This window comes from Castor canadensis, chromosome 3, assembly GCF_047511655.1.
Source record: "Castor canadensis chromosome 3, mCasCan1.hap1v2, whole genome shotgun sequence".
Taxonomy (NCBI): Eukaryota; Metazoa; Chordata; class Mammalia; order Rodentia; family Castoridae; genus Castor; species Castor canadensis.
This window is the reverse complement of record NC_133388.1, coordinates 68,590,386-68,617,847: the sequence shown is the minus strand read 5'-3', so window position 1 is coordinate 68,617,847 and position 27,462 is coordinate 68,590,386. Positions and strand designations below refer to the sequence as shown.

At 42.7% G+C, this 27,462-nt stretch overlaps 1 protein-coding gene and 1 long non-coding RNA gene across 3 annotated transcripts; one reads left to right on the top strand and one right to left on the bottom strand.

The window, feature by feature from the left end:
• Positions 1-2,181: 2,181 nt before the first annotated feature.
• LOC141421294 (uncharacterized) lies at positions 2,182-9,641 on the bottom strand. The gene is made up of 5 exons (XR_012445902.1): positions 9,187-9,641; positions 8,224-8,466; positions 3,604-3,799; positions 2,643-2,810; positions 2,182-2,558 (listed from the first exon to the last, which is right to left on the bottom strand). It is a non-coding gene; the product is annotated as an uncharacterized lncRNA (long non-coding RNA).
• A 294-nt stretch (positions 9,642-9,935) lies between these two features.
• On the top strand, positions 9,936-26,999 carry Pax9 (paired box 9). Of its 2 annotated transcripts, XM_020181487.2 has the most exons (4): positions 9,936-10,148; positions 10,901-11,527; positions 14,376-14,518; positions 23,866-26,999. In XM_020181487.2, exons 1-4 carry the CDS (start codon positions 10,145-10,147, stop codon positions 24,118-24,120), a joined length of 1,029 nt encoding a protein of 342 aa, XP_020037076.1. In that variant the 5' UTR covers positions 9,936-10,144; the 3' UTR covers positions 24,121-26,999. The 2 variants fall into 2 exon arrangements, with proteins under 2 accessions (XP_020037076.1, XP_073924234.1); XM_074068133.1 differs by lacking the exon at positions 9,936-10,148 and having other exon boundaries at positions 10,690-11,527.
• Positions 27,000-27,462: the final 463 nt, after the last annotated feature.

Here is a 27,462-nt window from a genome sequence, read left to right as displayed (position 1 = left end):
CCATAAGACGAGAAAAATGCAGCTTTTATGTAGTGTCATCCAAGTGTATGATATTCATTCCTTCTACAGAATTCAATGTATATTTTACCCTAAGGGTATGCTTTCCTCAATGAGACTAATTTGCTCTAATAGAAATAATGATGCCTCCTCTTCACCTAATACTTTTATCCCAAAAAACCCTCATGTGCGCTTGCAGTTCCATGATGAAACACACATATCATGTGCATGTTGTGGCCAGAAGCCACGGCTCATCTTACACACAGATCTACAGAGTTAACCCTGAGTTTTCTGATCATGTTATTTTTGTCTCCTTTGTCATGGGAGAAACAACAGGTCTTAAACTAATTTTGTTTCTCAAATAAATGTTACAGACAAATCTGATTCCTGAGGATAACTTGTGCATTTTGGGGGCTGCTCTTGAATTAAAAGAGGATATTGAGGGGGACTTCTGGAGGAAGGTCATAATCCTTAGATAACTTAGCCATGTCTGAATTTCCAGTGCAGAACCTAAATAACATGTCTTCTACTATATACTCTTCTCTTGGGAAAACTATGGGTCTACATACATATGGGTCTACATATTCAGTTCTAAAACAAAAATTGAGAAAGTGATAAAGAAAATATATCTACTCACATCAGTTATCATTTGAGGAATTCATTTTGTGTCAGAGTTAAGAAATGTATAGAACTGATTTTGAACGATAAAGCTCTTTTTGGATTTAGTAACTGGAAGATTTAAGAAGTATGCAAATATTTGGGTGTTTTCATCTTGCTTTGAGTTTGTTTTTTGTTACCTGTAACTTGCTTTCCTTAAGCTTCAAACTCATTTACAAATACATACAGTGCAGTACTTTCATCTAGCAAGTAGATGAACTCTGTTGGTGTGAGACATTCAAACAGCAAAGGAAGATCTGCCTAGCCAAGTAGCACTACATGTTTTCCCTTTAAACACAGCAGTGGCAATGGCAATGGCAGTGCCTGGTTGTTGGAATGGCCTTGCTAAGGAACCTTGTAAATATACCGTGCATTACACAGCACGGTAAGGGAGGGTGATTTAACCTGTCTGAAAGTATTCGACTTTTCTATTTCCTGATTTTCAGGATTTTACATTTTTAGCCTTAAAATGGCATTAGAAAGGTTTTTTTTTTTTAAACCTCGAGTAATGGGATCATTATTTCTCCCCCTAGTGAAAAGGGTGTCTCCAAGAACAGAACCATGTGTTGGGGCAGAAGGCAATCCCAAAGGAATTAGATCAGAATAGCTTTGGCAATAAAAACTGCTAAGGGAATTTGTGTTGTCAGCTTGCCAGCACATCAGATTCACACCTCTGGTCCTGCAAGAAGGTGCTAGGGGGCTTTTTAAAAGTCCTGGTGGCTATGACCTTGGCTTTCTATCCTTCTAAATAGTGGCTAACCCATCAGCCCCTGTCTTGGGTTGGAGTCTTGATAGTGCAGGAAATTGAGCCTATGTTCTTCCCCCAATCCTCTGTATCTACCCTGGGAGTCTGTCAAGAATGGCAGCTCTGGTACAGCTGCATCATACATAGAACACAGGCCCAGCATTTCTGGTGCTAATCTCTAGTTGTTACAATCCCCCTTCTCCCCCCTGTAGCCATTAAACTCACAGGTTGGGTATGGAGCAGCAACAGAACCCAACAATAACACTTTAATATGTAAAAACTCTTGAGACAGAACTGTGAGAATTGGAACAAACATAAAGAGATGTTAGTGCTGTCTTAAGCCCTTTTTTACTTTCCTGAATTCTCCCCTCTAGAAATGTCTGTCTCATTTTTTTGTCTACTAAGTCCATTCTTCCTAATTATGCTGCTTTTGTTAAATGCTCTGAAAAAAAATTATGTGACGAAGATACATTTAAATATCTCTTCACACATTTTAAAATGTGTGGGGAGTTTTCATATGTGAGGATTCTTCACTGTATAAACAACCTTTTTAAAAAATATTTTTGTGTGTGTCTTGCAAAGATAAAATCAACATTATTTGCTAGGTTTTTCACCAAAAAAAGAATTTGGGCTAACTATGCAGGGAGTAGAGTGTTTGTCTACCAGGTGTGAGGCCCTGGGTTTGATACCTAGCACTGAAATAAAGAAGTAAATAAAGGATTTGGGCTAATTTGTGTTAATTTTGCAACATTTTATTGATGAAAAGTGAATCATAAAAAGGCACCAACATCTCTCTCTCTCTCCTCTCTCTTTCCTCTCCTCTCCTGAAAAAATACACCTGGTGTCAAAATTTGCTTACTCTGCAGGAACATGATGTTTTATACTTTTTGACTTTTAAAGAGTTAGACATTTTTGAGAGGTTCTATTTATTTCATCGTTACATTCTTCCTTGAGCTTCTGGGTATACATTAAAATCACACTGTTGGGTACCTCCGTAATTTCCAGATAGCTGCCCTCCAGTCCTGTCATGCAGAGGTGGTTCTACTTGTCTTCCCCTGGCTCAGACCCGAAGCGTGCCAACACCAGGCCTGCAAGGGAAGTGGGAGGCTGGCTCTTTCTCTGGTCTCCGGTAGAGTTTTTAGACAGTCAGCACACTATGCTGCCAGAAGGAAGAGGAGAGGTCACTCCCTGGACTCGTTAAGGGGACTTCTTTGAGCAAAACAGTTCAGGCAGAGAGGCCTACCTGAGCCTGCCGGGTCTCCAAGGACCTTGGAGCACTGTGTGCCAGAAGCTGAGGACCTGTCTTGGGAGGTTTGCAGGAACTCACTCTAGTGGAAAGGCTGAGCTCTGGTGATCCAGACCAAGATAGGGTCGGTGAGATTCTAGTCTGGAGAGAAGTTTCCCTGGAAACCTGAAAACACCAGGTTGGAATTTTGCAGTCCAGGTCCTCCCAGGTCCAACCGGGAAGCATCCCCACTAACCCCAGACTTATTACTCAAGGGACAACGCAGAAAGAATTCCGCGGGGGTTGCAGCTAGAACAAGTTTCCTAAATCAGTAAAGGTGACCCCTTTCCTGACAATCTCGAGGCTCTCTTCTCTTGGCTACTACTTCTCTCAAGGTTCACAAAAATCTCTTTATCATAATTTTTTTAAATGAATTAATTTATTTCTTCGTTAGATCCAGGGAAACGAAAGGAGAAAGAAGTTGAAATGGATTCTGCCAGGCACCGCGAAAGAAAGAAAACGCGACTGTAGCTTAGACTCCATGGAGCGAGCACAGCCGACTCCACCACGTGCGCTTCCCAGTCACTTGGGCCCAGCTAGCGTGTTAATTATGGGTTCTAATTTTATTACACCTCCTGGTTTTATCCCCACTATAGTGGTCTTTAAAAGAAACACACACAGGCACACACCAGAACAAATCCCCAGAAAAAGCAAAAGTGATACCCCCCCACCCCCAGGGGAGTTGGGTTGATAGCTGACAGCGCACCGGAAACTTATGGCAAGTCCTGGCAGTCGGAAAACTACAGTGAAGAGCGGAACTCTTCCCGATCCAGCTTTGGCCTTCTCCTTGCTGTCAGGCTGGGCGCTCCTGGGGTTGGGAGATGGAGAGTTGCTGCACCACCTTGGTCCCTGTAACTGGGTATCCATGCATGGCATAGCCCAGGCCATGAAGGGACAGTGGAAGCAGCAGGAGTCTTACCTTAGTTCCCGGCCTCTCCTGGTTAGCTGTGCCTGTAGTGAGGAGTCCTAGGTTGCAGTTCTTCTTTGACAATCTCTGGGTTTGGCCTTCGGTGGGTTGATCTTTTCTAAGATGTGGAGAGGGGTAGAAGAGTTCACTTTCTATGCATACACTTGCGGTATGGAGGCTTCTTTTGGGGGTTCAGCACCAGCGGCTCCTGCAAGAGTAGGAAAACGAAGAGAGCAAGGACAGTAAAAGTGATGGTGGGGTTCAGACACACCCCTGCCTAATTAACAGCATAATTGCATTTAAGTGTGTTGTGTGCTCTTATTTAAGGTAAATCTATACTTTATCTGTTGTAAAATGGGGATGATTAGTAATACCTCCTTTGTAAGGTACTTGTGAGTGTTTGCTGGCCAAGAATGGATCTATCACTCTCTTCCCTTCCCATAGCACAGCCTCTTTACAGTCTCCGGCTTTCTCACCCTAGTGCAGGGACAACTTACAACCAGAAACTCTCAGTGGTCCCTAGGGACCGTGAGAGATCCAGCAAAGTAGAGCGTGGAAGGTGGATTTTCTGGTGAATTATGAAAAGACTGATGCCTGGGTTTTCCTCGGAACATGATGGAGCTTGGTATTGGGTTTGGAATCCAGTGGAGAGTTGAAAGTGTAGGAGAAACTGAAAGGAAGAACTAAAAATTTCCGGTTAAGGAAGATCGGGTTCTCAAAGCCTTTCCTAGTGATGGCAAATTATTGTCCGTGCGCAATCTCATCCGACGCCTGTAGGTGGCGCTGTGATGAGGTGCCTCGGCAGGGAGAACGCTGTCTGCGGACTCCCAAGATTGCGGCAAACTTTCCGTGACTGTCACTCTGACCTTCTGTCCTTGTTTTCTGTATTGGGGGAACAGCAAGGACAACGCAGCACGGTTCTCCATTCTTGTCGGCGTGGGGCTGCTAGGTGATTGAGCCCAGAGAATGCGATAGATAGGCTGTAAATTATGTCTCCACCTTGCAGCCACCAGTGGCCATGGTCTAGGCGCGAGGATTCACGGGCGTGGGACTCTCACGGGCATCATGTCATTCCCTGCGGGGACGCGCAGTGAGCCATTCTTGAGTCAAACATGACCAAAACCGCTAGCGCCTGTCACGATAACTCCTCTGTCTTGTGGGCCCAAAATCAGTGTGGCGCCCTTTGTCCCCTCCACCATCAGTTCAGGCCTAGCCAAAGCTCGGGTACAGCGGGCTGTGGCCACGTCTTGACCAGAGGACAGCAGGCCAAGCAGGGCCTCGCAGCTTGCAGCGAGCCCTGACCTCGCCGTACAGCTGCATTAAGCATAACCTGAACTACGGTAATCCCACTCCCACAGGCTTCACAAATGCTGAGTCCCGAAAATAGGACTTAGAGGCGCGGCCTGGTTCGCGGTTATCTTTTCCAGACAGCCTTTAGGCCAATCCGGTTTTCATAAGGAAGCGGCCTCACTGCCTTCTTAGAGATGCCTGAGGGCAGGGTCTCAAACAGCTGTGCTCCAAGGACCCGCAGAGCTGCTTTTCCCACACGCAGCTGCAACGCTCCTGCGCACGGAGCTCAGGGCTGCACAGTGATTGTCCATCTCACCTAGCAGCGCGACATCAACTAACGCTGCAACCCTGGCTAGAAGGCCAGCCTGGCCTTCCCTCAGAATGCCTCTCTGCCTCTGTCCCCCCAGTCGGGATCTGATCCTTCCTCGCACTTGCTGTTCCGCAGTCACGAGTTTTGCCCCTTGCACAAAAAATATGTTCCCTTTCATTTGCGGATTTAATAAACAAACGTAACCGTATCACATGAAGCTCAGCGAGTCCTTCTGAAAGCAATTCCGCTGTTGAAAACTGAAAAATGGGTGTAATTTGCGTTCAGAAAGTGATGCTAGGGTCACAGCAATTTCCCGGGCTGTTATTTATTTTTACTTTAAAGTCTTTAGGGAAGATTTGCTTATATACTCGGAAACCTTCCAGGGAGAGAATATCAGCAATCCCGCTCGCCTTCAACGCGGGAGGGGGGAGGAGGTGGAGAACAATTACCGAGTGACGCTAATATGGGGAAACTGAAAAGAAATGTCGATTGTTTTTATTGTAATAGAAGGAGTGAGCAAACAGAAAAACCAACCCCGGGTGATCGGAAACAGGCAGGCGGAGAATTAAAAGCGGGTTTCAGGCCGCAACAGGCCCCTCCCCTGCCCTCGGAAGGAGAAGCCGGCGATGAGCGTTCGCAGCCGGCGGGGCCGCTCCCACAGCCCGCAGCTCTCGGGACTGGCCACAGTCTGACCTGCAGGACGCGGGGAGGAATGTCCCAGCTCTAGTCGACCCGCCTGCCTGCTGCCCCCCGAGCAATCTTAAGGAGTGGTGGAAAAGCTCTTGAACTGTGAAGTTCGGTTGGAAGGCTAAGGCGGTCGCGGGGCGACTGTGCGAGCATCATCTTCGGGCCGTGCTCTGTTCCTCTGGGGGGTCCCTGCGGCTTCTCCTTGGGCAGCCTCGCCAAGTCCCGGCCCGCAGGTCAGTGTGTGGGCGCCTTCCGCGCTTCCCTTATCTCATCCTTGGCCTGTCTAAGGGTGAGGACCTCCTGTGGGCTGTCTCCCTTCCCAGTCCCCCAAAGTCATTTGCTTTAGACGCCGTCCTTGCCCGCGGCATCTTGGGCATATCCTTGCGGCGAAGCAGTCCAAGGCGGACCCTTTATGATCTTGGGCACCAGCGCGCTTCCGGCTGCCACTTGCTCTGGCACTTGCTGGAGGCGCAGTGGGCGGAGGAGTCGCCGTTGACGCTGTGAGACCAGGCCTCAATAGTGGGCCCAGGTCTGCAGAAGCCGGGCCTCTTTTTCTGTCTACACAGCGCGCAAACTCCACTCACCCTGGTAGTGGCTTTCTGGTGCGGGAATCGACTCCACGTCTATTTGCCTAGCATTTTCCCTTAGACTGCTGGGAGAACTAACTGTACTCTGAAAATCCCTATCCGGGAGCTCTGACTCAGGCGGCCCCTTGTGCTTCGAAACTCTTCAGGGGTCTAGGGGCGGGCACATCATCAGGGCCTCACTGGAGATCCAGTCTGTTCCTAGCAGGGGGCAATCAACTCCCATTCTCCACTACCAGCTCTGCTCATTGTAAGTGCGACTGAAAACTCTCCCGCGCGCGCGCGCACACACACACACACACACACACACACACACACACACACGCCTCCCCCTCGCCCCACTCTGGCATCCGCAATCACCACGGACCTGCACATAAGGAGCAGCTGGCCTCCAGACAGATTGGGAATCAAGGGAGATTTCCCCGTGCCCCTCACAATCTGTAGTGCTTCCTTCCAACCTTGGCAGCCCTCGAGTGTCATTTGCAGGGCCATTCTCCGTATCTGTCCTCAGATCCCGTTATACCGGGAGGGGCGCGCCACAGGTGACGGCCCATGACTGTGGGACCACTGACGGATTTATGGAGACTTCCCAGCTTTTGGCCTGAGTCTTCCGGGATAGGGTGGAGTCCAGTGGAGGAGAAGAGCTGCGGTCTAAAGCCACGCAAACCCCAAGCCGCGGGCCACCCAACCCTGGAGTTCTGGTCCTGCTCCTCGCTGGCGGATGTATATCCGTGGCCGACCTGTGCCGAGCGCGTGGATTCCCCACACTCGCTGTAACCTCCTCCTTCACACCCTCTGGCCCGCCAGCTTTCAGTATCTCACTGAGTAAATATTTACCTAGGGAAGGGGTCGCCCCTTGGAGGAGGACTTTGACAGAGCCTAGGGAAAGGTTTTGGCTTCTCTGGGCAGCTGCAGGCCTTACTGGTTATGTTTTGGTTTTGGTCTTAAATTTCTTTTAGTCCAGACTCTTCCAAGCCCTGTGTGATCTCTGGGTCCAGAGCGAGCAGTAACCAGAGGGCGCTGACCCCAAGCGACCCTTGCTCTTTCTTGAACTCCTCTTCCTCTCCTCTCCTCTCCTCAAGTCTCCTCTGCCCTCCTCTCCTCTCCTCTCTTCTCTTCCCTTCTCCTCTTCTCCTTCCTCCCCTCCATCAGTGGTCTCCCCCGCGCGGCTCGGCTGCTGGCTGGCTACCTCGCCCCTATAGTCAATGTACGCTCAGGGAGGGTTCAGTACTAACTCTTTCCCTTGAGCCCTTCTCTGCTCCTGCAGCTTCAGCGCCTTTCTTCTTCCTTGAGCGTGGGCTTGCTGCGGATGCTTAGTGGCCCAAAACGCTTCTAGATTGATTCTTCCAGGGCTCTTAAGAATGCACTGAGCCAAGAGGGCTCAGTACCCACAATCACAGGTGTGAAGTAAGCCCGAGGGGCGTCTTAAGGCGGGGACCTATGCTTTGTGAGATGCTGCCTGAGCGTGCCTGGATTGTTCACAGCAGCTAAGGCCACACGCGACCAACAGCCAAGTCCAGCAGGTGGAAACCGAGAGATGGCAGCGGACGTGCGCCAGGAGAGAGAAGTTTGGCAGCAGAAGGAGTTAACTGCTAGTGAAGTCCACATAGCTATGGATCACCCTGGGCTGGTGCTGTTAGACCCTCAGCAGGACACCAGGTCTTGCCAATCCGAAGGCTGCAGAGCAGCCTAGAAATGTGGGAAACGCTCACTGGGCGCACTGAAGTCGGGCAAAGAGTCAGCTCAGAGGTCGCTACTTACTTGCGTGTGCTGGTGGGGGGGAGGGACGGTGCCTGATGAAGTTGCAGAACATATTCATTCCTTTGCGCTCAGATATCGTGAAGTCTGTTAACTTACACCAGAGCCCTTAGAAGGAGATGCAGCTTCTGAAATCTCGGATTCCCACAGGACCTCTTTGTTGTAAAGTGCCAGGCTGTGTCACACAACAGGCACTGGGTATCGGAGTAGGGTGAAATCACTCTCAAGTAAAACTTTGAGAAGATCCTAAACATTTGAAACCAACAAACAAAAAGAGTCAAATTCAACTATTTCTAGTTGTGAAGCTTTTCACAAGATCCCTGAGTATAAAGAATTAAAGGTGTTTGAACTCTTCTTTATCTTTGAGATCTCTCACACTCTAAGTAAATTTGAATTCAGAGTGTATCCCCGCCACAGAAGCGTGGGTATTTGGAGACCAATGTTCATTTCAAGACGCATCACTGGTCATTAGTTTCTCCACTTACTTACTGGCCAGCGAACTGGGTCCATTCAGTTTCCTGGTGTTTAGACCTGAGCTACACACATCAGCCCAAATCCTGTGTGCACAAGAAGGAATGTTGTTACTGTCCAGTAGTAGTATTATCCTCTTTGCGAAGTACTATAAAATCCCAAATTCATTAAAATGTTCCTTGTCTTGTTTATTATTTTGTTCATTTTTTTATAACCTTTGCCTCAAATATAAATAAATTTGGCAACCAGAAAGAGTACTGTACGCTTTAGATTAGACTTATGGTGAAAGAAAGTGACGATTCAGAAGTAGGCAGAACCGTAGGGCTTCTGATAGCTAAACTGAACTTATGGGAATTAACATGTAGGTCTCTTTCATCTTTAAACAAAACTCTTTTGCGCTGGCTCACTGGCAAACTTTGGCAATGAGGACCCAGGGCCCTGCGCTTTGGCTAAGCGCGGCGGAGGGCTGGCCTCTAAGATGAGCTCTCCACTTACCAGCTGTCGGTAGACTGGGGTTCTGCGCTCTCTTTGGCCGCGTGTGATTAAATTCTCCGCTCACGTTGCGCTTCTTGCCTGGAACCTGTGTGACTGAGGGCTGGCCCTGCGCTCCTGGACTAATCATTGGGACCCGCGGACGGTTCTCTTTGTCTTTAACACCTCGAGATCGGTCTCACCGCAACCTCCTGGTCTGTCTAACCAACCTCCCTTCTTACACCTACGCTCCCGCCACCTGGAGTGGGCTGAAAGAAGTAGAATTGGTGGGTCACAGAGCTTCCCTTCTGACAGCCCTTAAAGACCAGTATGACAGGTAATTCTAAGACAGCTTCATCCTCCCCGCCCGGGTAAACAGTGGCCCCTGCCTCCCACCTACAGTATTAACTTCAACTCGGAGAAATCCATCGCTTCGCCAAAGAGGTCTCCTTGGTCACCTCCCCACTTAGAGTTACTCATATTCAGACCAAACGCTTTTATTCGCTTATTCATCACTTTTACCAGCCTGATATTGTTGTCTGTTTGTGCCGCCCCTGGGAAGATGTCAAATACCCATATTCATTATTTTTAGTCACCCAGGTGCGGAGCCAGCCTGCAAAAGACAGCGGAAGGAGTTTCCCGGACTGCGGTGTCACTCACCGGCTCGCACCAATCACCACGCAGTTTGCCCTCGGGCCCGCCTCTTTGGGGGTGTGTCCTTAATGAGTGATAGACGGAGCCGCCCGGCCTTGCTCAGCCCAGCCCACGTTGCTGCTTAGATTGAAATGCAGAACTCAAGTCTCTTTCATCGGGGCACAGACTTCCTTTTACTCCTTCCTTTTGCACTCTTGTCGCCTCCTCCCGGGGAGAAGCTGAGGCACCAGCCACCCGGAGCAGCGACAGGCCGGGTCAGTAAGACCGTGAGAAAAGTTTCTTTCTGGGAGTGCGGAACTGGGGCCCGGTTGGTGTGCTGCTCGGAGCAATGGGTGAGTGGCGGCGGGGGACGCTGTCAGAACCGAGAAGGGAGGGAGGGAGCGAGCGGGCGAGGGAGGGAGGGAGGGAGAGCGAGGGCGCGCGCCACTGAGCGCTCACACTCTCCTTATTGACTTTGCTCGTGTTCCTACAAGTTGTAGGAACACGCTAAGGGTCAGCGGCGCACAGCAGTTCAATCTGATCGCTGGCTACTGGGTTGCTGTTGATGCCATTTTCTGATTTTTAAGAGAAGGGAGCCGAGGCATCAGCGAGCCCCGCAAACTCCAGTGGCATTTCAAGTTTTGTTTCACTCACGCAAAGAGAACAGAAAAAAAAAAAATCTCTAGCTTCCCCTAGACGTTGTCTAATCCCGCGGGTCTCCGGGAGCGGCGCTGGGGATGAGACGGTGCTGGGGAGCAGCGGCCCAAGGATTTTAGTGCCAAGCAGGCGAGGAGGGGCGCGTTCAGGCGTCAAGACCGATTTCCCCGCCTGCTTCGGAGTCTTTTGAACTTTCGGAGCGGCCCAGCGCCGCACCACTTGTTAGTAGCCGTCGCCCGCCGGGCAAGAATGAGGGAGGGGGTCCGACCACAGCTTGTTTGGGGACGTTCGGCAGTGTTCCGGGACTGTATATTTTGGGGACAGCCCCAGTCGTTAGTCAGGGGCGGGTACGTTAGCCCTGCCCCCGGACGCTTTCGGAGGCCGAGTGGCAGGCGGCGGTCCCAAGCAGCGGGCGCGCGTCCCCGCGCGCTATGTGTTCCTTTTGCAGAGCCAGCCTTCGGGGAGGTGAACCAGCTGGGAGGAGTGTTCGTGAACGGAAGGCCGCTTCCCAACGCCATCCGGCTTCGCATCGTGGAACTAGCCCAACTGGGCATCCGACCCTGTGACATCAGCCGCCAGCTAAGAGTCTCGCACGGCTGCGTCAGCAAGATCCTGGCGCGCTACAATGAGACGGGCTCGATCTTGCCAGGAGCCATCGGGGGCAGCAAGCCCCGGGTCACTACCCCCACCGTGGTGAAGCACATCAGAACCTACAAGCAGAGGGACCCAGGCATCTTCGCCTGGGAGATCCGGGACCGCCTGCTGGCGGACGGCGTGTGCGACAAGTACAACGTGCCCTCGGTGAGTTCCATCAGCCGCATTCTGCGCAACAAGATCGGCAACTTGGCCCAGCAGGGGCATTACGACTCATACAAGCAGCACCAGCCGGCGCCGCAGCCTGCGCTGCCCTACAACCACATCTATTCGTACCCTAGTCCCATCACCGCGGCGGCCGCCAAGGTGCCCACGCCACCTGGTGTGCCCGCCATCCCGGGTTCAGTGGCCATGCCGCGCACCTGGCCCTCCTCGCACTCTGTCACCGACATCCTGGGCATCCGCTCCATCACCGACCAAGGTAAGGGTCCAGAGACCGGGCGGGAAGGTGTGCAAAGCCTGTTCCCGCACCTCCCGCGGGGATCCCAGTGTCTGTAGCCTCTGGCCGGTGTCTATCCCACCACCTGAGGCCTTTCTTTTGGAAACTTCAGTAGTCTTCCCATGGGGTGTCCTGATCTCATTAACTTGAAACTCATGCCCCTTGTTTCCTTGCCACACACAGTCTTCTGCCTCATCTCAAACTACCAGACCCATAACATCCCCCCATCTCCAACACATGGTTCGCATTTTCCACCCTCCCCCGCCTCTCGCGGCGCGGTAACCGCAGCCCGGCTTGCTCACTTGGAGAGCGCCGCCCGGCTGACTTGGGGCGCAGCCCGGGAGGCCCGAGCCGGCTTGGGGCTGCCGGCTGCAGATGCCGCTGTCCGCGATTTGCTTGGGGATCAGATGCGGCAGTTGGAAGTCCCGCACGATGTGGAAATTGTAGTATTCTTCTCGGATTCTGGCAATCAGGCCAAATTTGCTCAGGCAGGAAGTTCAAATGTCACCTAATTGGTTTCATTCTTATGCTTCACTTCATTTTCCTCGGAAACGGAGGTCCTGGTTACTACTAGTAACTTGTATATAGCTCATTCCGTCTCTCTCTCTCTCTCTCTGCCCCCCCCACCTCCCATTACTACCACTGCAATGATTAAGACAAAATGCATGGTGATTCCATGTTGTCCTTTCTACTGTTCTTTTGGCTTCTCTGCTTTTTCTGGGGTCCTCTGGTCCTGGGAACGCGAGTGGACTCCTACCTAGTTCCTGCAGGTTTTCAGCGGTGCCACTCCACTGTTGCTTTCCTTTCTCACCCCTGACCTTGCCGTGTCCCGAGCGTCTTTTCTGAGCATGGTCAGAATGATTCTCCGAGCCCTCCTACCCGGTCAGCCTTCCGCAGGAGACCTGAGTTTGTTTTCTTTTTACTGTGTTGTTAAAAAATAAATTAAAAAGGCGTTAGCTTCTGCCTTGGTAGGGAGAAAAGAAAATCAAACTGCTTTAGGAGCAGAACTTAAATAATGCAGAGTTAGAGAGAGCCTATCTTTTGAAATTTTCAGTATAAAGTTTAAAAAGTACAGAGGAAAAATTAAATAGCATAGAGGGAAATCGTTCCTTTAATTATTTCCTGCCTTTTGCAGTTGCCAGCACATTGGCACAATTACCTTTTTAAGTAATTAAAGCAGAGCCCTGATTTCTCATCTTCTTGTTTTCTGACTGAATTTACAAGAGCTCAGTTTTGTCTTATTTGGAGCTAGTTGGAGCTTTAGTTGGAGAGAGTTCGCCCTTGATTTATAGGATAAACTGACCTCACTGACATTTAAAGGAAGCCCCTGTTCATGGGAAAGTGTGAGATCAGCAAAATGGGGGCTCACAGGGGGATCTCAATTTCTTAAGATAACTTAAGGCTTGTGCCCACCGACTGCTTTTGTCTGGGAAGGCAAAGAGAGTCAGGCAGTTCTGGACTAAAACACAACTTCCTGGTGCAAAAATGGGAACACAACTATTTCTTTGGAAGGGGTAGGCATAGTGCAAAAAGATTGATAGAGCTGAAAAGAAAACTTTTCTTCCCTAGGGACCCTACAATCAGACCAAATGTCAGTTAGGAAAGTATTGGATTATGGAGAGGAGCAACTCTTCATTGTAGGTATTGCTGTTGATTCTGGATGTCAGCTTTAAACAACCTGGTTTCTGAAAATTTTGTGAATATGAAAAGATAATTCCTGCAAAACAACCACCCATTTGAAGCCCTGTGTCAGAAGAAGTGTTTAAAATCAAGATATAGATGCGTTGTCAAACTTCCACCCGTACAACCCAGAAACAAAAATATATCGTTTTCAGTCTTCAAATATTTCCTCTTTAAAATTATACTTGGTCACTTAAAGTTGCCAGTGATTCAACATGCACAACTATAGGTATTGTGGTAATTACCTTACACTATATAATTTTCTTTGTGCTTCCTTCAAGAACAGAAAGGGTAAGTTATGACTTTACTCCTTTCCTTAACACTGAATTCTACTTTCATTTTCTTAACCTCTTATTTCATTTTTTCTGCCTTATACTTGAAAAAGCCCCATCTCTATGACTCTGCCACTTGACTGGCACTTATGGTATTTACAATAGCAGTTACAGGATTAAAAAAAATAATGTGCACATAACCTTCCATATTTAATGCATAGAGATAGCATGCAGGGTAGTTTCATGCACACAGAAGGTGGAAGTCTATGTACAGATACTTTGCATGTGTATTGTGGGCATCATTTAGTTATTTGTTTGTAAAGGACTTTGCAGGTCTTTTGTTCTGTCTATTGACATAAGTACCAGATCCCCACAGAGCAGTGAGCCTGTTTCTGGATACACCTTTGGATCTGGACGCTTCTCTCTCGTTTTTCAGCCTGCTCCATTACCAGGATTTTATCACTCTCGCTCCAGTCGGTCCTGTGTTAGTACTGGAGAAAGAGAGAATGGGGCATCCAACCTCACGGGTTCTTTCTTCAATTTGGAGAAATTATCGGGTTTCTTTCACTTGTTTCCCTGAGTTACCAAGGGCAGAGGGAAATCAAAGGCCAGTTGAAAACGAAGAAAAAAAAAAAAATCTTCCTGCAGGCATGAGTGAAACAACTCAGAGGCCTACTCTCAAGCGAGAAAACCTTCAGCAGGCCCTAGGCTGACAGCAGACGAGGCAGCAGCTGGGCTCAGCGTTCCTGGGAGGCCTAGCGCAGGGGGCCCACCGGAGGTTTTAGCCCCAGAGCTTAGTGGTCACGGGTTCGGGTCGCGTCTCAGGAGGGGGGCGCGCGGGTTAGTGCCTCAGCCTGACATCTTGTCCTCCTTCGCAGGAGTGAGCGACAGCTCCCCCTACCACAGCCCCAAGGTGGAGGAGTGGAGCAGCTTGGGCCGCAACAACTTCCCCGCCACCGGCCCGCACGCGGTGAACGGGCTGGAGAAGGGAGCGTTGGAGCAGGAAGCCAAGTACGGCCAGGTGAGGAGGCGAGGGCTTGGCCAGGTGGGCCGCGTGGCGGCGGGGGCGTGGGAGTTGGAGGACGCAGGGCCTTTTCTGAGCTTTGACGGACAGAAGCCCAGCCGGGCGACCCGTTGCGGCTGGATCCGGACTGAACGGGGGCTCGGGCCTTGGAAGGCGGAGTGAGGCCTCCACCCTGCCAAGGGCCGCGGCCTCCGGGATGGTGGCTCGCCGGGCGCGACCCTGGGAAGCGCCTCCAGGCCGGTTTGGCCTCCGGAGCGCCCGCAGGCCTGTCCGCTACCCCCGGCGGGGCTGGAGGTCACCAAAGAAGGGGCCTCGCCGACTCGGCTTCTCAGCGCAGCGCCGCGGCCTCGCACGCCCCAGGTCGCGCGGCCCTGAGGGACCCTGAGGGACCCTGTGGGACCCTGGCCACCGCGCCTCGCCCTCGGACAGTTCCCCTGCGGTGGCTCCAGGGGCAAGAGAGGCTGGACCCGCGGTAATGCCGGGAGGAGCAACAAATGACCTTAGTCAAGTTACCAGTTCCCGATTAAAGGTCACCTCGCTATCTCCCTGGAGAGGTTAGTGGGAAAACCTCCAATTATACGGACTGGCTGTAACCGCTTAATTTTTCTTTCCTTCTATCCTTCCCCCTACTCTCCAAAAGGAAATTTAAAACACTCGTGTTTTGTTGTTTTTTCTTCCTGAGAAAAGCTAAACAACCGTGACAATAAAAGCCCGAGTCTGAGTCTAAGTTCATCCCTACTATGCTAGAGTCAAGACTTCAAACCTCTCAAAAACCGGCCTTTAAGGCAGCATAAGGTTTTCCTACTTGGGTAAGTTTGTAACTCCAAACTCCAATTCCAAAGCCTTAAAACACGTAGTTTTTTTTTCTTTTTTCTTTTTTTTGAAGTCTTAAAACTTTTAATGTTTTGTCAAATCAGCTTTTAAAATTAAGATGAACTTATTATTATTATTCGTTGGGGGAAAAACTTAGTTGTTATTTTCTCTCACAAACTCTATTTCCACTTCCGTTTCCGTCCTTAGTTTTGTTCAAGTAGAATTAAAATGAGGATTAGTACGTATCCTGTGGCGAATATCACAGAAAATAGTCATTTTTCTTACTGTTTCTGCTGTAAAAAATGCCAATAGGATATTCTAAGCAAGTTTGTCATTTTCTTTTATAACTTGTAATTGTAATTCGCAATTCACAGAGAGAGGCAGTACCTACAATGGTTAGGAGCTCCAATCTTTTGGCTGCTTTATTTTTAGAGCTTCCATTTCTTCATCTTCAAAATAAGGATACAATAGCCCAACCTCAAAAGGTGTTACAAAAGATTCAGTGAGACGATGTAACCATATGGCACATAGTAAGCATTCATTAACTGTTACCTGTGGTTATAAGTGGCAGTTAGAGATATTTTAAAGTAAGCAATATTTATGATAATATGCTTTGTTTAGAGAGCCCATAGTAAAAAAAAGTGGCGAGGCATTTCGTTACAAACAATAGAACGTATATAAAGCGCTGAGCATAGTAACAAGCATTTAATAGGTGCTCAGTGCTTATTATTAGGTCATCATTTCTTGGAATAACATTGCGAAGTATACAGCTGAAAAATAGTCTCTAATTCCCACATGTAGTTGATGAACCCAGTTTGTATAAGACACACCTTTATAGTTATTTTCATTTTTACTCTCTTGAATTAATGTATCTGGCATTGAAGCTTGTTTAGAAGTAGTTAATTTCTAATACACTTCAAACTAAACTATTTAAAATAGAAAATTAAACATGGCTTCAGATACTCTATTCTGAACATTGAAAATTGATTAATTTTATTCACTGAATTTTAAATCATTAAGTTATCAGTTTTATAAAAACAAGTAATTTAAAGAAATAAGTGGCCAAATAATAAAATATCGATCTAAATACTTAGGAGAACAAATCTTTTTCCAGAATGAAAAGATTTTTGTATCAAGCTAATATCTGAAAAATTCTTAATTGTGATATGCTATTCTGCAATGCCATGTATTTAGATAATTCAAATGATGCAAAATTTCAAAAACCTGAAAAGTTTCTAAGCACAATATGAATCAGTAGTTATTCTATTATCAAAATGGTACTTAAATGCTAAAGATATGTTAAGTAGGCACATAAACAGGTTGTCAATTTTTGATCAGTTTTCTTCAGATATTGAGGGTAAAATTATATATTAATACTTTCTGACAAAATGCAAAAATGAAGAAATTTGCATTTCTCTTGCCAGTAGTCAAAAGGCAGCTTTAATTTTAGAAGTCATTTTTTAAAATGTTATCAATCAAAGCATAAACTCAGGTATCATTTTCCTCTCTGTATAATTAATAAAACTTGAAGGTCTTTCGCAAAGCTGTAACATAGTTGCCCCTACAACTTTCAGGGCATTTATAGTTGTTATTAAATAGTGAGATATTATGTGATATCAGTTTCATTTTTTAATATAAAGGAGGAAACTAAGGTTCTCGAATGATAAAGCTTAGAGCAATAGCTTCTCAGAAGACACCTGTGAAATTACCAAAGGGCTGAACTGGCAACTGATTATTGATGTTATTGATTACCATAATCTAGAATCTCTATTTTCAGCTTAAACTGCAAAGAAAGATGCCTGATTCATAATAATTAGAACTATCTTCGATATGCATAAGCTTTTGTTTTTGAAATTAGTTTAGAATATTCAAATCTGTCTTGTACATTAATTGCACTATAGTTGATATTTTTAACAATATTATTTTAATGTTTTAATGCCTTTCAGAAGTCTTTATTGTCCAATTCTAAGAACAGAATACTCATTTATTTTAGCCTTTCTTCACCTGTATTTAATATTGGGCAAGAAATCCTTAATATCTCATTCTGAATGGCAGCAATGTTCTCTGGTTTCTAATGGCTGGTTTTCTTCTGTTGAAAGCATAAAACCTCTATGGAATGCAATCAAATGGAAAAAAAGAACATCAAATAGAGAAACATAGAGGTTGGAATATGTCTGCCCTTTTACGTAGTGAATCAATACCTCATTTTGTTCAAACAGTTTATAAATAAATATGTATTTCTTGAAAACCTTTCTACAATAAGCATACTTTCTCAGAAAAAAATTACATTGTCTGGTACTCTCAAGTAATCTGAGTAGTATAATTATGTTTTCAGTGTCTTCATTTTGGGTTTCCATATGTTAACTTAGTAATTTTAATATAACAGTTACAAATTGATATGTCAGGAATAGAGAACATAAATACTTGAACTAAAAATAGTTCAGAATTAAATAAGTTGTGAAAAAGAGTTGAAGTTAAAGATATATCTTAGTCTGAAATTTTCATAAAGCATTCACTTGTAAATTGTGTTTGAAATAAAGATACTATGTCAGAATCCTGAATATAATTTTCTAATGCATTATCCTAAAAAGTGTCTATTTTTGTGGACGTACTGTTCTCATGAAGGTAGAAATGAAGTTGTGCTGAATTTTCTTCATAGCAAAGTTAACTTTTCTTAAATAATTTGCAATTTTAAAGAGAGTGAAATCTTAGGCAAATGCCATTAGTTTTTGAAATTCATGTTATCTATTATAAAAAACATTCTTGGGGTCATTAACTTTTAGCCATTGGTATTTTAAAACAAACTTATTATATAATAGTAAAATCTGTCATATAAAATTACAAGGAAAGATAATTTAAAAATTCTAGTTCAAAATAGCTAGAAGAGAGGATCCTGAATGTTCTCATCACAAGAAAATGATGAATGTTTGAGGTGATTGCTGTGCTAAATGATTTGACCATGGCACAATGTATACACATGTATAGAAATATCACACTGCATCTCATAAATATGTACAACTATTATTTTTCAATTAAATGTAAAATAAAACTTTAAAAATAACAAGGCTACATCAATTTTAATAACATTTTAGAAACACAATTTAGAAAATATTAAATACTAGAGACATCACCTAGAGATATTTAGAGCTACAATGTGATAATTAAACATAATCAAGATCCTTTTGGATGAATGTTGAAATCATATTTATAATTGTCATTTCATTTTATCAGATTTGTTTTACTAGGTCATTACAGAATGAATTAAGTAGGGAAGAACAGTCAGAAGAAAATAATTTCACAGAAGAGAAAAAACCTTGTTTATTTTCAGATTTGAAACTTTTTGTGATACCTAGATTGAAATTGTAGGTGAAGCACAATTTATTTGTGGCTAAGTCTACTTTCTCATGAAGCCCAGGTAAACTTATTTTATTAGAAAGAAAGACCCGGTAGATCTGATGAGTGGATGACAGGCTGCGGGTGGAGGGTCTGGCACTGTTCTTTGCATTTTCTTCAAGAGAGGAAAAGTTGAGGAGACATTTCCCAGAATTTGAAAGGTAGTGTATAATCTCTAGTTGCCAGACAGTTGTCATACCAGTTTTTTCCCTCCAGTCACAAGTGTTTAGATAATAATGCAATTCCATTTTCTAGAAGGAGGAGGAATAAATAGAGCAACCATAAATCAAATAATGAAATGGCTAGGTTACAACTTTTATTTACTTTTTCTAACAGCTTTATTCATTTTGCTTACTTAAAGGGTAATGCTTGTTCTGTGATAAAGGGTGCTTAACTTTTTATTTTGTTCTTAAAACAAAAGTATCACATCTTTTCTCTCAAACCTATGGTAACTTAAGTTTATGAAATGCCTATGATGCATCCCATTTTGTGGGGATACAAGATGATTAAGGCAAGTCCCTGCCCTCAAACAGTTTGTAATCTAGCCCTCTGTCAATTAAGCTTTTCAACATATTCTCTAAAGTTTTTTTTTTTAAACTGGCAAGTCTACTTTTTAAAAATAACATTTTAGAACAAGTGAAATGAAAACCCATACTTCTATTCTTCTTGTGATCCCTTTAACCAAAACTATATCACATCTTAAATATTCCTTTTAGATCATTTCCTTTAATATCAGTGGGATAAAAAGCTGTCTTTCCTTAAAAATACTTAACAAAGAAAACAACTTACTTTCTCTGGGGTATGCAATTTGATCTGTTTGGCTTGATATTATTAAATCTCATTTTCAAAATTAGGTAGAAGGTAATTTACTATAAGAAGGACCTTTGCACAATTTTTTTAAGAGGAAAGAATTCTCATGGCTTTCATGAAAGATCTGCATGAAAAAGGGGTTGATGGGTTGAAGTTTTATTTATGAAATATTTATGTAAAGTCATTTTCAAAAATGAGATTTCCATTACTTGCCCATTGCTGAGGTTTTGTTTGGAAAATTTGTTTACTCTTCCCTGGGGATTCCATATGTGGGTTGATTTATAAATCATATTTACAATCCAATTAAATAGAGTAATTTAGCATGTTTGCTCCCACTATATTTATGGTGTACATTTGGTAGTCTCTACTCAGCCTAACTAGCTTTTCAGATTAATTACATGCCCTTCACTAAAAACATTAAACAGATTTGGAGAGTTTAAGTCATGTACTCTTTTACTGGAAAGAATAAACAAACATCAATGCTACCTGTCGTTTTCCTTTGCAGTGGAAAATTTTACTCTTTCAGTGATTGCTTCATAAATAACAATTACTTTACCCAACAGAGATTTATTTCTTTTACTGATGTCATGTTTCAAAATTAATAGTGAGAAATTTGATGTTTATTGAGTCACTAGAATGAATGATTAGTGAAGGTGGCTGGGGACAGGTACATTTTGAAGCACATTTGTTCCCTCTTGTTTAATGCTCTTTTTCTAAATTGGAACATCAAAATTAAAATGAAAACTTAAGATAAAACTTCTCCAGTCTAGGTCATTATTTAATCCAAGGAAAAACCAGAAAGCTTTTTTAGTATTAAGGTTAAAGATTCCTATTGTTTTTTCTTTTTTAAATAAATACTTTAGTCTCTCCTTGACTTTTTCTGTAAGGTGAAATCACCTCTCTCTGAGCTTTCTTTCTACTCTTTCTTTCTTTCTGCAGTACAGAGAGGGATTGCATCAATAAATTGACACTAAGGAGATATTCTGAGTTTTAGGGAACTTTGAAATATTTAATATACATATAATAACAGAAAACAAGTTTGGTACTTAAAATATGAGAAAATGAGCAAATATGGAAAAATTACTAAAATTTTTTATACTTAATATATGAGTAGAATCATGGAGTACCAAGGCACCTGAAGGGAAGGCATAAAATCCAGTGTTTTGTCTCCCCCTGAGTTTCAGGAGAATTAGCTAAATGACAGTTCAATCTAACCTGGTTTCTGAGGGCTGTATTCCAGGGAGAATATCTCTGGGCCAAAGAAGTGTGTCCACGTAAGGGAATTACATGCACAGCAACAGAATAGCTAAGGCCCTAAATAAGAGGCATATAAAAAAAAAAGCCCCCAAACCCAAACCAGTAAATCCTAGGCCAAAGGTATAAGGAGAGAAAGGAAAGATGACAAAGCAAGAATTTTACAGAACTGTAATTTTAGATGATAGATAAAACACAAAGAAGCAAGACTGGGTAGGAAATATTTAACTGTGATGGAATATAGAACTCAGCAACATATTCTCTGCTAGTTAAATCATTTTGTCATGACTATTAAATCTTTTAACAGTATGACTTGTAAAATGTTGAGTCAAGTTTTTGAAATTATCAAATTTTGAAGATCGAACCTAGGGCTTTACAAATGCTAAATGTGTTCTACCACTGAGCTGTACCCGCAGACCTTAATATTCTTATTTCATTTTTCTGCGTTCACATTGGCATCAATAGGATTGAATACCAATGAACTCCAGGAAGAGGCTAAATAACAGACGTGAACACCTTTCTATAAGTGTATTGGAATGATTCTATTCTAAAGTAACTTCTCATACATTATTGGGGATATTCTGAATTAAAGTGATCAGAACTGTAATCTTTTACAATGTTAGAGTTTTTCTCTGCAATTTGGTAACTATCTAGATAATCATCTCCTGAGAGTCTTAAAATGTGTCTCCTTTGAGATATAATTAGCCAGTCTCAGAAAGTGGAGAAAAGGATTTTTTAAAGACAATTTTTATTAAATCCCCCCGAGAAAATTAAAACATATATTTGATTCCTTCCATCAGTCTAATAAGAGAATATTAACACAGCTCCAACTTTTCCATATGTCATTTTTCAGAAATTAAATGCATGTTGACAACACTAATATTTTATATACATCATGAAATATACCAAAAGCAGAAATCTAAATGGTGAGATGACTAGAAAAGGTTTTTTTTTTTTTTTTTTTTTTTTAAAGAAGAAACAAATGAGGATCTAACAATGAGAACTGGATTCTAGAACAGGAAAGAATCTTTTACTAGGTGTTATCTTAAAAGATGCTCCAGTTTGAGATTAAATTGTGTCCATCTTCTACCTGCCCAGAAAAATAGTATGATATGCTATGGAAGATCTTGCTTCAGATAGGTGCCATGAGTTCTTTGAATGAATACATACCTATCAACTTACCAATTGGCTTGGGGCAAATGATAAATCCCTTCCTCTATATCCTTGAGGATAAAAAGAGGATAAGATTTCATTTTTATTCAACAGTGATATGCAATAGTTTCTTTGTTAATTATGCTGCAAGTGCAGCATCATTCTTGGGGTCTCTTGAAACACATTATAATTTCACTTGGTGTAGTGGGGGCACACCTACAAACCTAGCACTTTAGAGGTAGAGGCAAGGAGATAGTGAGTTTGAGTTCAGCCTAGGCAACATAGTGAGACCCTATCTCAAGAAAAAAAATTTATACATTAACACGTAATACTTGTGATAAACCTAACAGTTTATAATGAGTTATATATGTTGGATATTTCTTGGTGCCTGACAGAAGAGATACTCAAGAAGTTTTAGTTTCTTTTGACAATTGACAAACAGAGGCTGTGTGTTCTTACCGACCAAAGACATAGCTGTAACCTTATTTTGTCAGAAATTCATAGCTAATGCCAAATCACACCCATGTATATATTCTACTGTATGTATATATCCCTACTTTACATTGAGAAAATAGTTTGTGAGACACTCCCACTATTGCATTTTCATAGATGTGAAAGTAAAAATAAGAACTAAATGAACTAAATTAGAAAACAATTTCGGGGTGGTGGTAGTGGTGCAACTCAGTGGTAGAGTGCACATTTAGCATACGCAAAGCCCTGGGTTCAATTCCTAGTGTCAAAAAAGAAAGAAAGAAAAATCCCCTATCTTTTGTTATAATTGAATCGGACAGACTATCTAACATATATCTGATTTACTGAACTCTAAGGATTAAATCGGGTTTTCTAACACAATTCTAGTATTTACATTATTTTCTCACTAGGAAATATCTTGATGTGTTAGTCTGTTCGTGTCAGTACCAGGAAACAGGATTTTTTTCTCTTTATCTTTAAATAGCATAGAAATTGAGGGGGGGAAAATTAAGCCAGTTGAAGAAGGGTGCCGAGTATTCATGCCAAAGCAGGATTAGAAATCAGGGTGTTTTGAGTGTTGTTAATGGTAACGATACCAACAATAATTTATCAGATGCCAAGAGAACACTGGTTTCTAGGCAGGTTTGCCTGCCAGGGCTGTTGCATTTTGTTTGCAAACAAATATTTTACATTAAATTCATTTCAAGACATTTGTCCATTTGGCTTTAAAAAACCTCACATCATAGAGCTCAAAAATTTTGCAAGCAAATTTTCCAATTTCAAAACCACGCATATGCAGTTCTTTTCATATTTGGATAGACAATTTTCTTTCTGATAAAACTGCTCTGGAAAAAATATGTGAAATCTTCATTTCAATATAACAAAAACAGAACCCCTTGCCAGATGAAGTGCCTGAATTTACATGTCCTTTGTCCAACAGGTATTTCCAACATGACATCTTAAAATATGGCCCATGTTTTGTTTAATAAAAGTCTTGTTCATTTTGAGTTTTTAACACAACAACCCACCCTCTATGCCCTTTGCTGGAAATGAAAGCTACACCAACCAGGCCTGTCACAAAGCTTCAACAACAGAGCCAAATAAAACCCAAGTATAAAATTGTACAAAGCCGAACAGATTCTAAGACTATTTAAGTAGCAAGACTATGAACACCTCAAAGTAAGGTAATAACAAATAGAGAGAGAAAGAGAAAGGAGAGGGGCGGGGGGAGAGAGAGAGAAAGAGAAAGAAAGAGAAGAAGAAGAAGGAGGAGGAAGAGGAGGAAGAAGGAAGAAGGAGAAGAAAAGGAGGAAGAGAGGAGAAGGGGGAGAGAAAATATCAGAAAATAGTCAGAATATGGGTAATTTATTCAGACTTATTCAGAATGTACAGTGAGATGTAAACTCTGTGAGATGTTGACTATGTAATGTCATTATTTTCTACTCTTTCAGGCACCAAATGGTCTCCCAGCTGTGAGCAGTTTTGTGTCAGCATCCAGCATGGCTCCTTACCCTACCCCAGCCCAAGTGTCACCTTATATGACCTACAGCGCTGCTCCTTCTGGTTATGTTACTGGACATGGGTGGCAACATGCCGGCGGCACCCCATTGTCCCCCCACAACTGTGACATTCCCGCGTCCCTGGCTTTCAAGGGAATGCAGGCAGCCAGAGAAGGTAGTCATTCTGTCACCGCTTCTGCACTCTGATGGGAACTTCGGTCTCCAGCAGCTTCACTTGGGGGTCTCCCCTCTCAGCACAACCTCCCCCACTTCCCAGATTTCACATCCCACCCCTCCTGCCTTCCACCCCTCCTGCCTCAAGAGCTGGCTTCATGGACTCTCATCCTTTGTGCTGATGACACTGAAAATATTTCTTGCCATAACTTCTTTCTTGTAGGAAACCCAACATAATTTTAGGATTTAAAAACAAAAGCAACGTTAAGGATTGAATGAGACATTTGTGTTGCCCACACACTGTTTTAACCCCTCAAAGGGCTTAAGGAACTTTTTAAACTAGTCTTTGGTAAAACCACACATGTATATTTATTCTAAATCAACCTGAACTTTTGAAACGTGCAATTGTTGAGATTTTACAAAATCAATAAAGGAAAACACATGCAGAAAAAAAGTTATGCTACACCCTCTAATCAAATAAAGTAACCACGTAAGCCTTAATTCATCATTAAGAAACCAATCAATAATTGACTTGTTTGAGTGATCTTTTGTTTATTTTTAAGAGGTGACCTATTATGAGTAGAATCCAAGCATTGTTTGAACTTAGCTCCTCCTGGTGTTTTGACTTGGTTCCAAATACAATAATGTTTATATTTTCTTTAGTTTGTAAATATGGACTCTGGATGCATCTTCATTCCATGATATACCCTCTTTCCCAACCCTACCTCCTCTCTATTTTTTTCTTTCTCTTTTTTGTAAAGGTGACTTTCTGGCAACGTTTTTGTCTCTGGTGGTGGGCTGCTTGGGCTTCTGGACCTGGACTTGCCCTCAAATTTTGTGCGAGCAGTGAAGGCTTCAGCATCTCATGAAGGACACTTTCTTTCTACAGCAGAGGACTCAAAAAAAAAAAAAAGATAAAACAAGCCAGTCTCCATTTTGTATCCTAATCAGACAACACACATGCTAAGCATATAAAGACAAGAGGGTAGAAAATATCTGGACAAGAAGGCTCTAAAGGAAGTCACTTAGAAACAAGTTTAATGTGAAATGTTTTTGTAAAGACACTTAAAATGAACTTTACGTTAAAAAAACCACTGTGAAACTAAATTGTACTGTTATTGTTGGCTTACCTGTGTGTTCATCAGTCTCAGCCCAAAATGATGTTGTAACTTAAAGAAAATGGAAAATTCTGCTCTAATGAATGTAACAATGGCTTGCTGTGAAGTTTACATTATTGTACAGAAGCATGTTTCACGTGTAGATAAATTGGTGTTGGTATTAGAAATACAAATGCTATTTAATTTTAGCAAATTTCCTTTATTCATTTCTGGAATTCCATGACAGATTAATTGATAAATCTTTCTAGACCAACTTATTTTTCACTTTAATGTTAATAAGAGAGCTGTGGGGTGTGTGTGTGTGTGTGTGTGTGTGTGTGTGTGTGTGTGTGTGTGATTATGTGTTGTATTTTAAAACAATCAGTTTTCTTGGGTAAAACTCTACAGTTCTTGTCCCTTTTGTTTAGGAAGTTTTTCCTGCTTGGCAATATGGGCTTAAAAATACATTTTCAGAACATTGGTACAAGTAATCTTTTGGAAAGTTAATATATTGTGGGTTAATTCTGTGCAATAACTAAATGGGCACCTCACTAGACATGGGTTGCAGACACATTCGTTGGATGATTTGATTTTTTGTACCTGTGCTGTGTACAGTGTATATGGCAATCCACTTCCTCCACACAGGTTTCATAGCTTCATTAAAACTCAGATGGCTACATCAGCTAGTTTTTTGAATTACTAGGGTATAAACAGTAAGCAGATTTCTGACACACAAGTTATGTTTGAGGAACAGTTTTTTTTTCAAGCAGCAGATATCTTATAGAGAGCTTTGAACTGCATTTATTTCTAAAGCAACTGAAATTCAGTGCTACAAACAGAGGATTATAACTTCAGGAGAAGAATAAGCAGAAGGAGCAGATGAACTCTCAGGGCCATAGTCTTCCTTTGATCTAGTAAAACTCCCATTAACATCTGGAGTTCCCAGTCTGGTGAGAAAATAGACTATAAACCAAATGGAACGAAGACCCAACCCCATAGTTTGATGGAGACTTTAAAACCATACCATAGAGGGAAGCCTGCCATCCAGAAAAACTGACATAGGTACAGAATTATTCTTTACCAAATGTTTTTAGGTGGCTGTTAGGGGAGTTAAAAAATATCAATTGTTCATATGGAACCACAACTAGTAATGTTATTTTCTTTATCTAAATTAAGAAATCTCTTATTGTTATTTATAATTCTGTCTGGTTCTTGTGTTTAAAAAATCTAATATTAATGGTATCAAAGTTTTCTTTTTCCTTTTCATTTTTCTTCCTAGATCTTTTCTTAGCAACAGCAAACTCACATGGAAAGACAACAGAAGACCAAAATACAATTGGCTATACAAAGCAAATTGTGATTTGAAGACATTTTTAAAATTATGAGAAGGAAAATGGAATGGGACTGTTTGAATTTTAAACATTATTAACATTATTGGTTAATGTTAACATATTTCCTCTGTTTCTTAGAGGGTAAAGTGTTGTTTTTAAATTGGCAAATGCATTCTTCAGAAATCTTTTTCCATCTCATCTGCACAGAGAGGTTAAAGGTTCAATTTTATGGCCTCTGTGCTCTCTATCACAGGATGCTAGAGTGTTACCTGTAAGGATAGAATGCAGTTGTGCAACACAGACATGTTCTTATATCTCTTGGTTTTCTGTTTTTAATGATCCACTTAATTGACTATTGGGCTGAAATATAAATTAAAAATTATATCGGAAAGGATGTACAACAGAAGGCTGTGTATGTATATACAGAATGTCAAAAAGCCTTTTATTTTTATACTTTAAATGCTCTAAATTAATAAAAACAAATAATTACCATGTTATCTTTACTTTTTATTTTCAAAATACTTCAGTGAAATAACCCCATAGTAGAAATACACGACACTAGTAGTTAATAACAGGTATCTTCTAGAACATGCAGATATTTTTGTTGATGCTGACTTATAAAGTAGCATCATTTTCAGGATGCAGATATAAAATCAACTTCAGTTATATCAAGACCAAAGTGATGTTTTTTAGAGTGCATGTTAGTACAGGAATCCTTGGAAATGCTAAGAATGTACTTCTATTTTGAAACATTTTTTCCCTCACCATACATATTTTAATATTGTAGACAGCAAACTTCACACCTGAAGCTGTCACTTAAAACTAATAACATGGAAAGGTAGTTTCACTCTACACATTCTTATTAAGAATGCTATATGTAAGAATTTTGTGCAAAGCAAAAATGGGCCCAAGGAGTGCTTCCTATTTGTGACTTAACATGCAAATAT

Coding starts and splice junctions, on each gene's coding strand:
- Pax9 (XM_074068133.1), top strand. CDS start 10,702: ATGAGGGAGGGGGTCCGACCACAGCTTGTTTGGGGACGTTCGGCAGTG. Junction 11,528..14,375: donor CCGCTCCATCACCGACCAAG/GTAAGGGTCCAG, acceptor CCTCCTTCGCAG/GAGTGAGCGACAGCTCCCCC. Junction 14,519..23,865: donor AGGAAGCCAAGTACGGCCAG/GTGAGGAGGCGA, acceptor CTACTCTTTCAG/GCACCAAATGGTCTCCCAGC.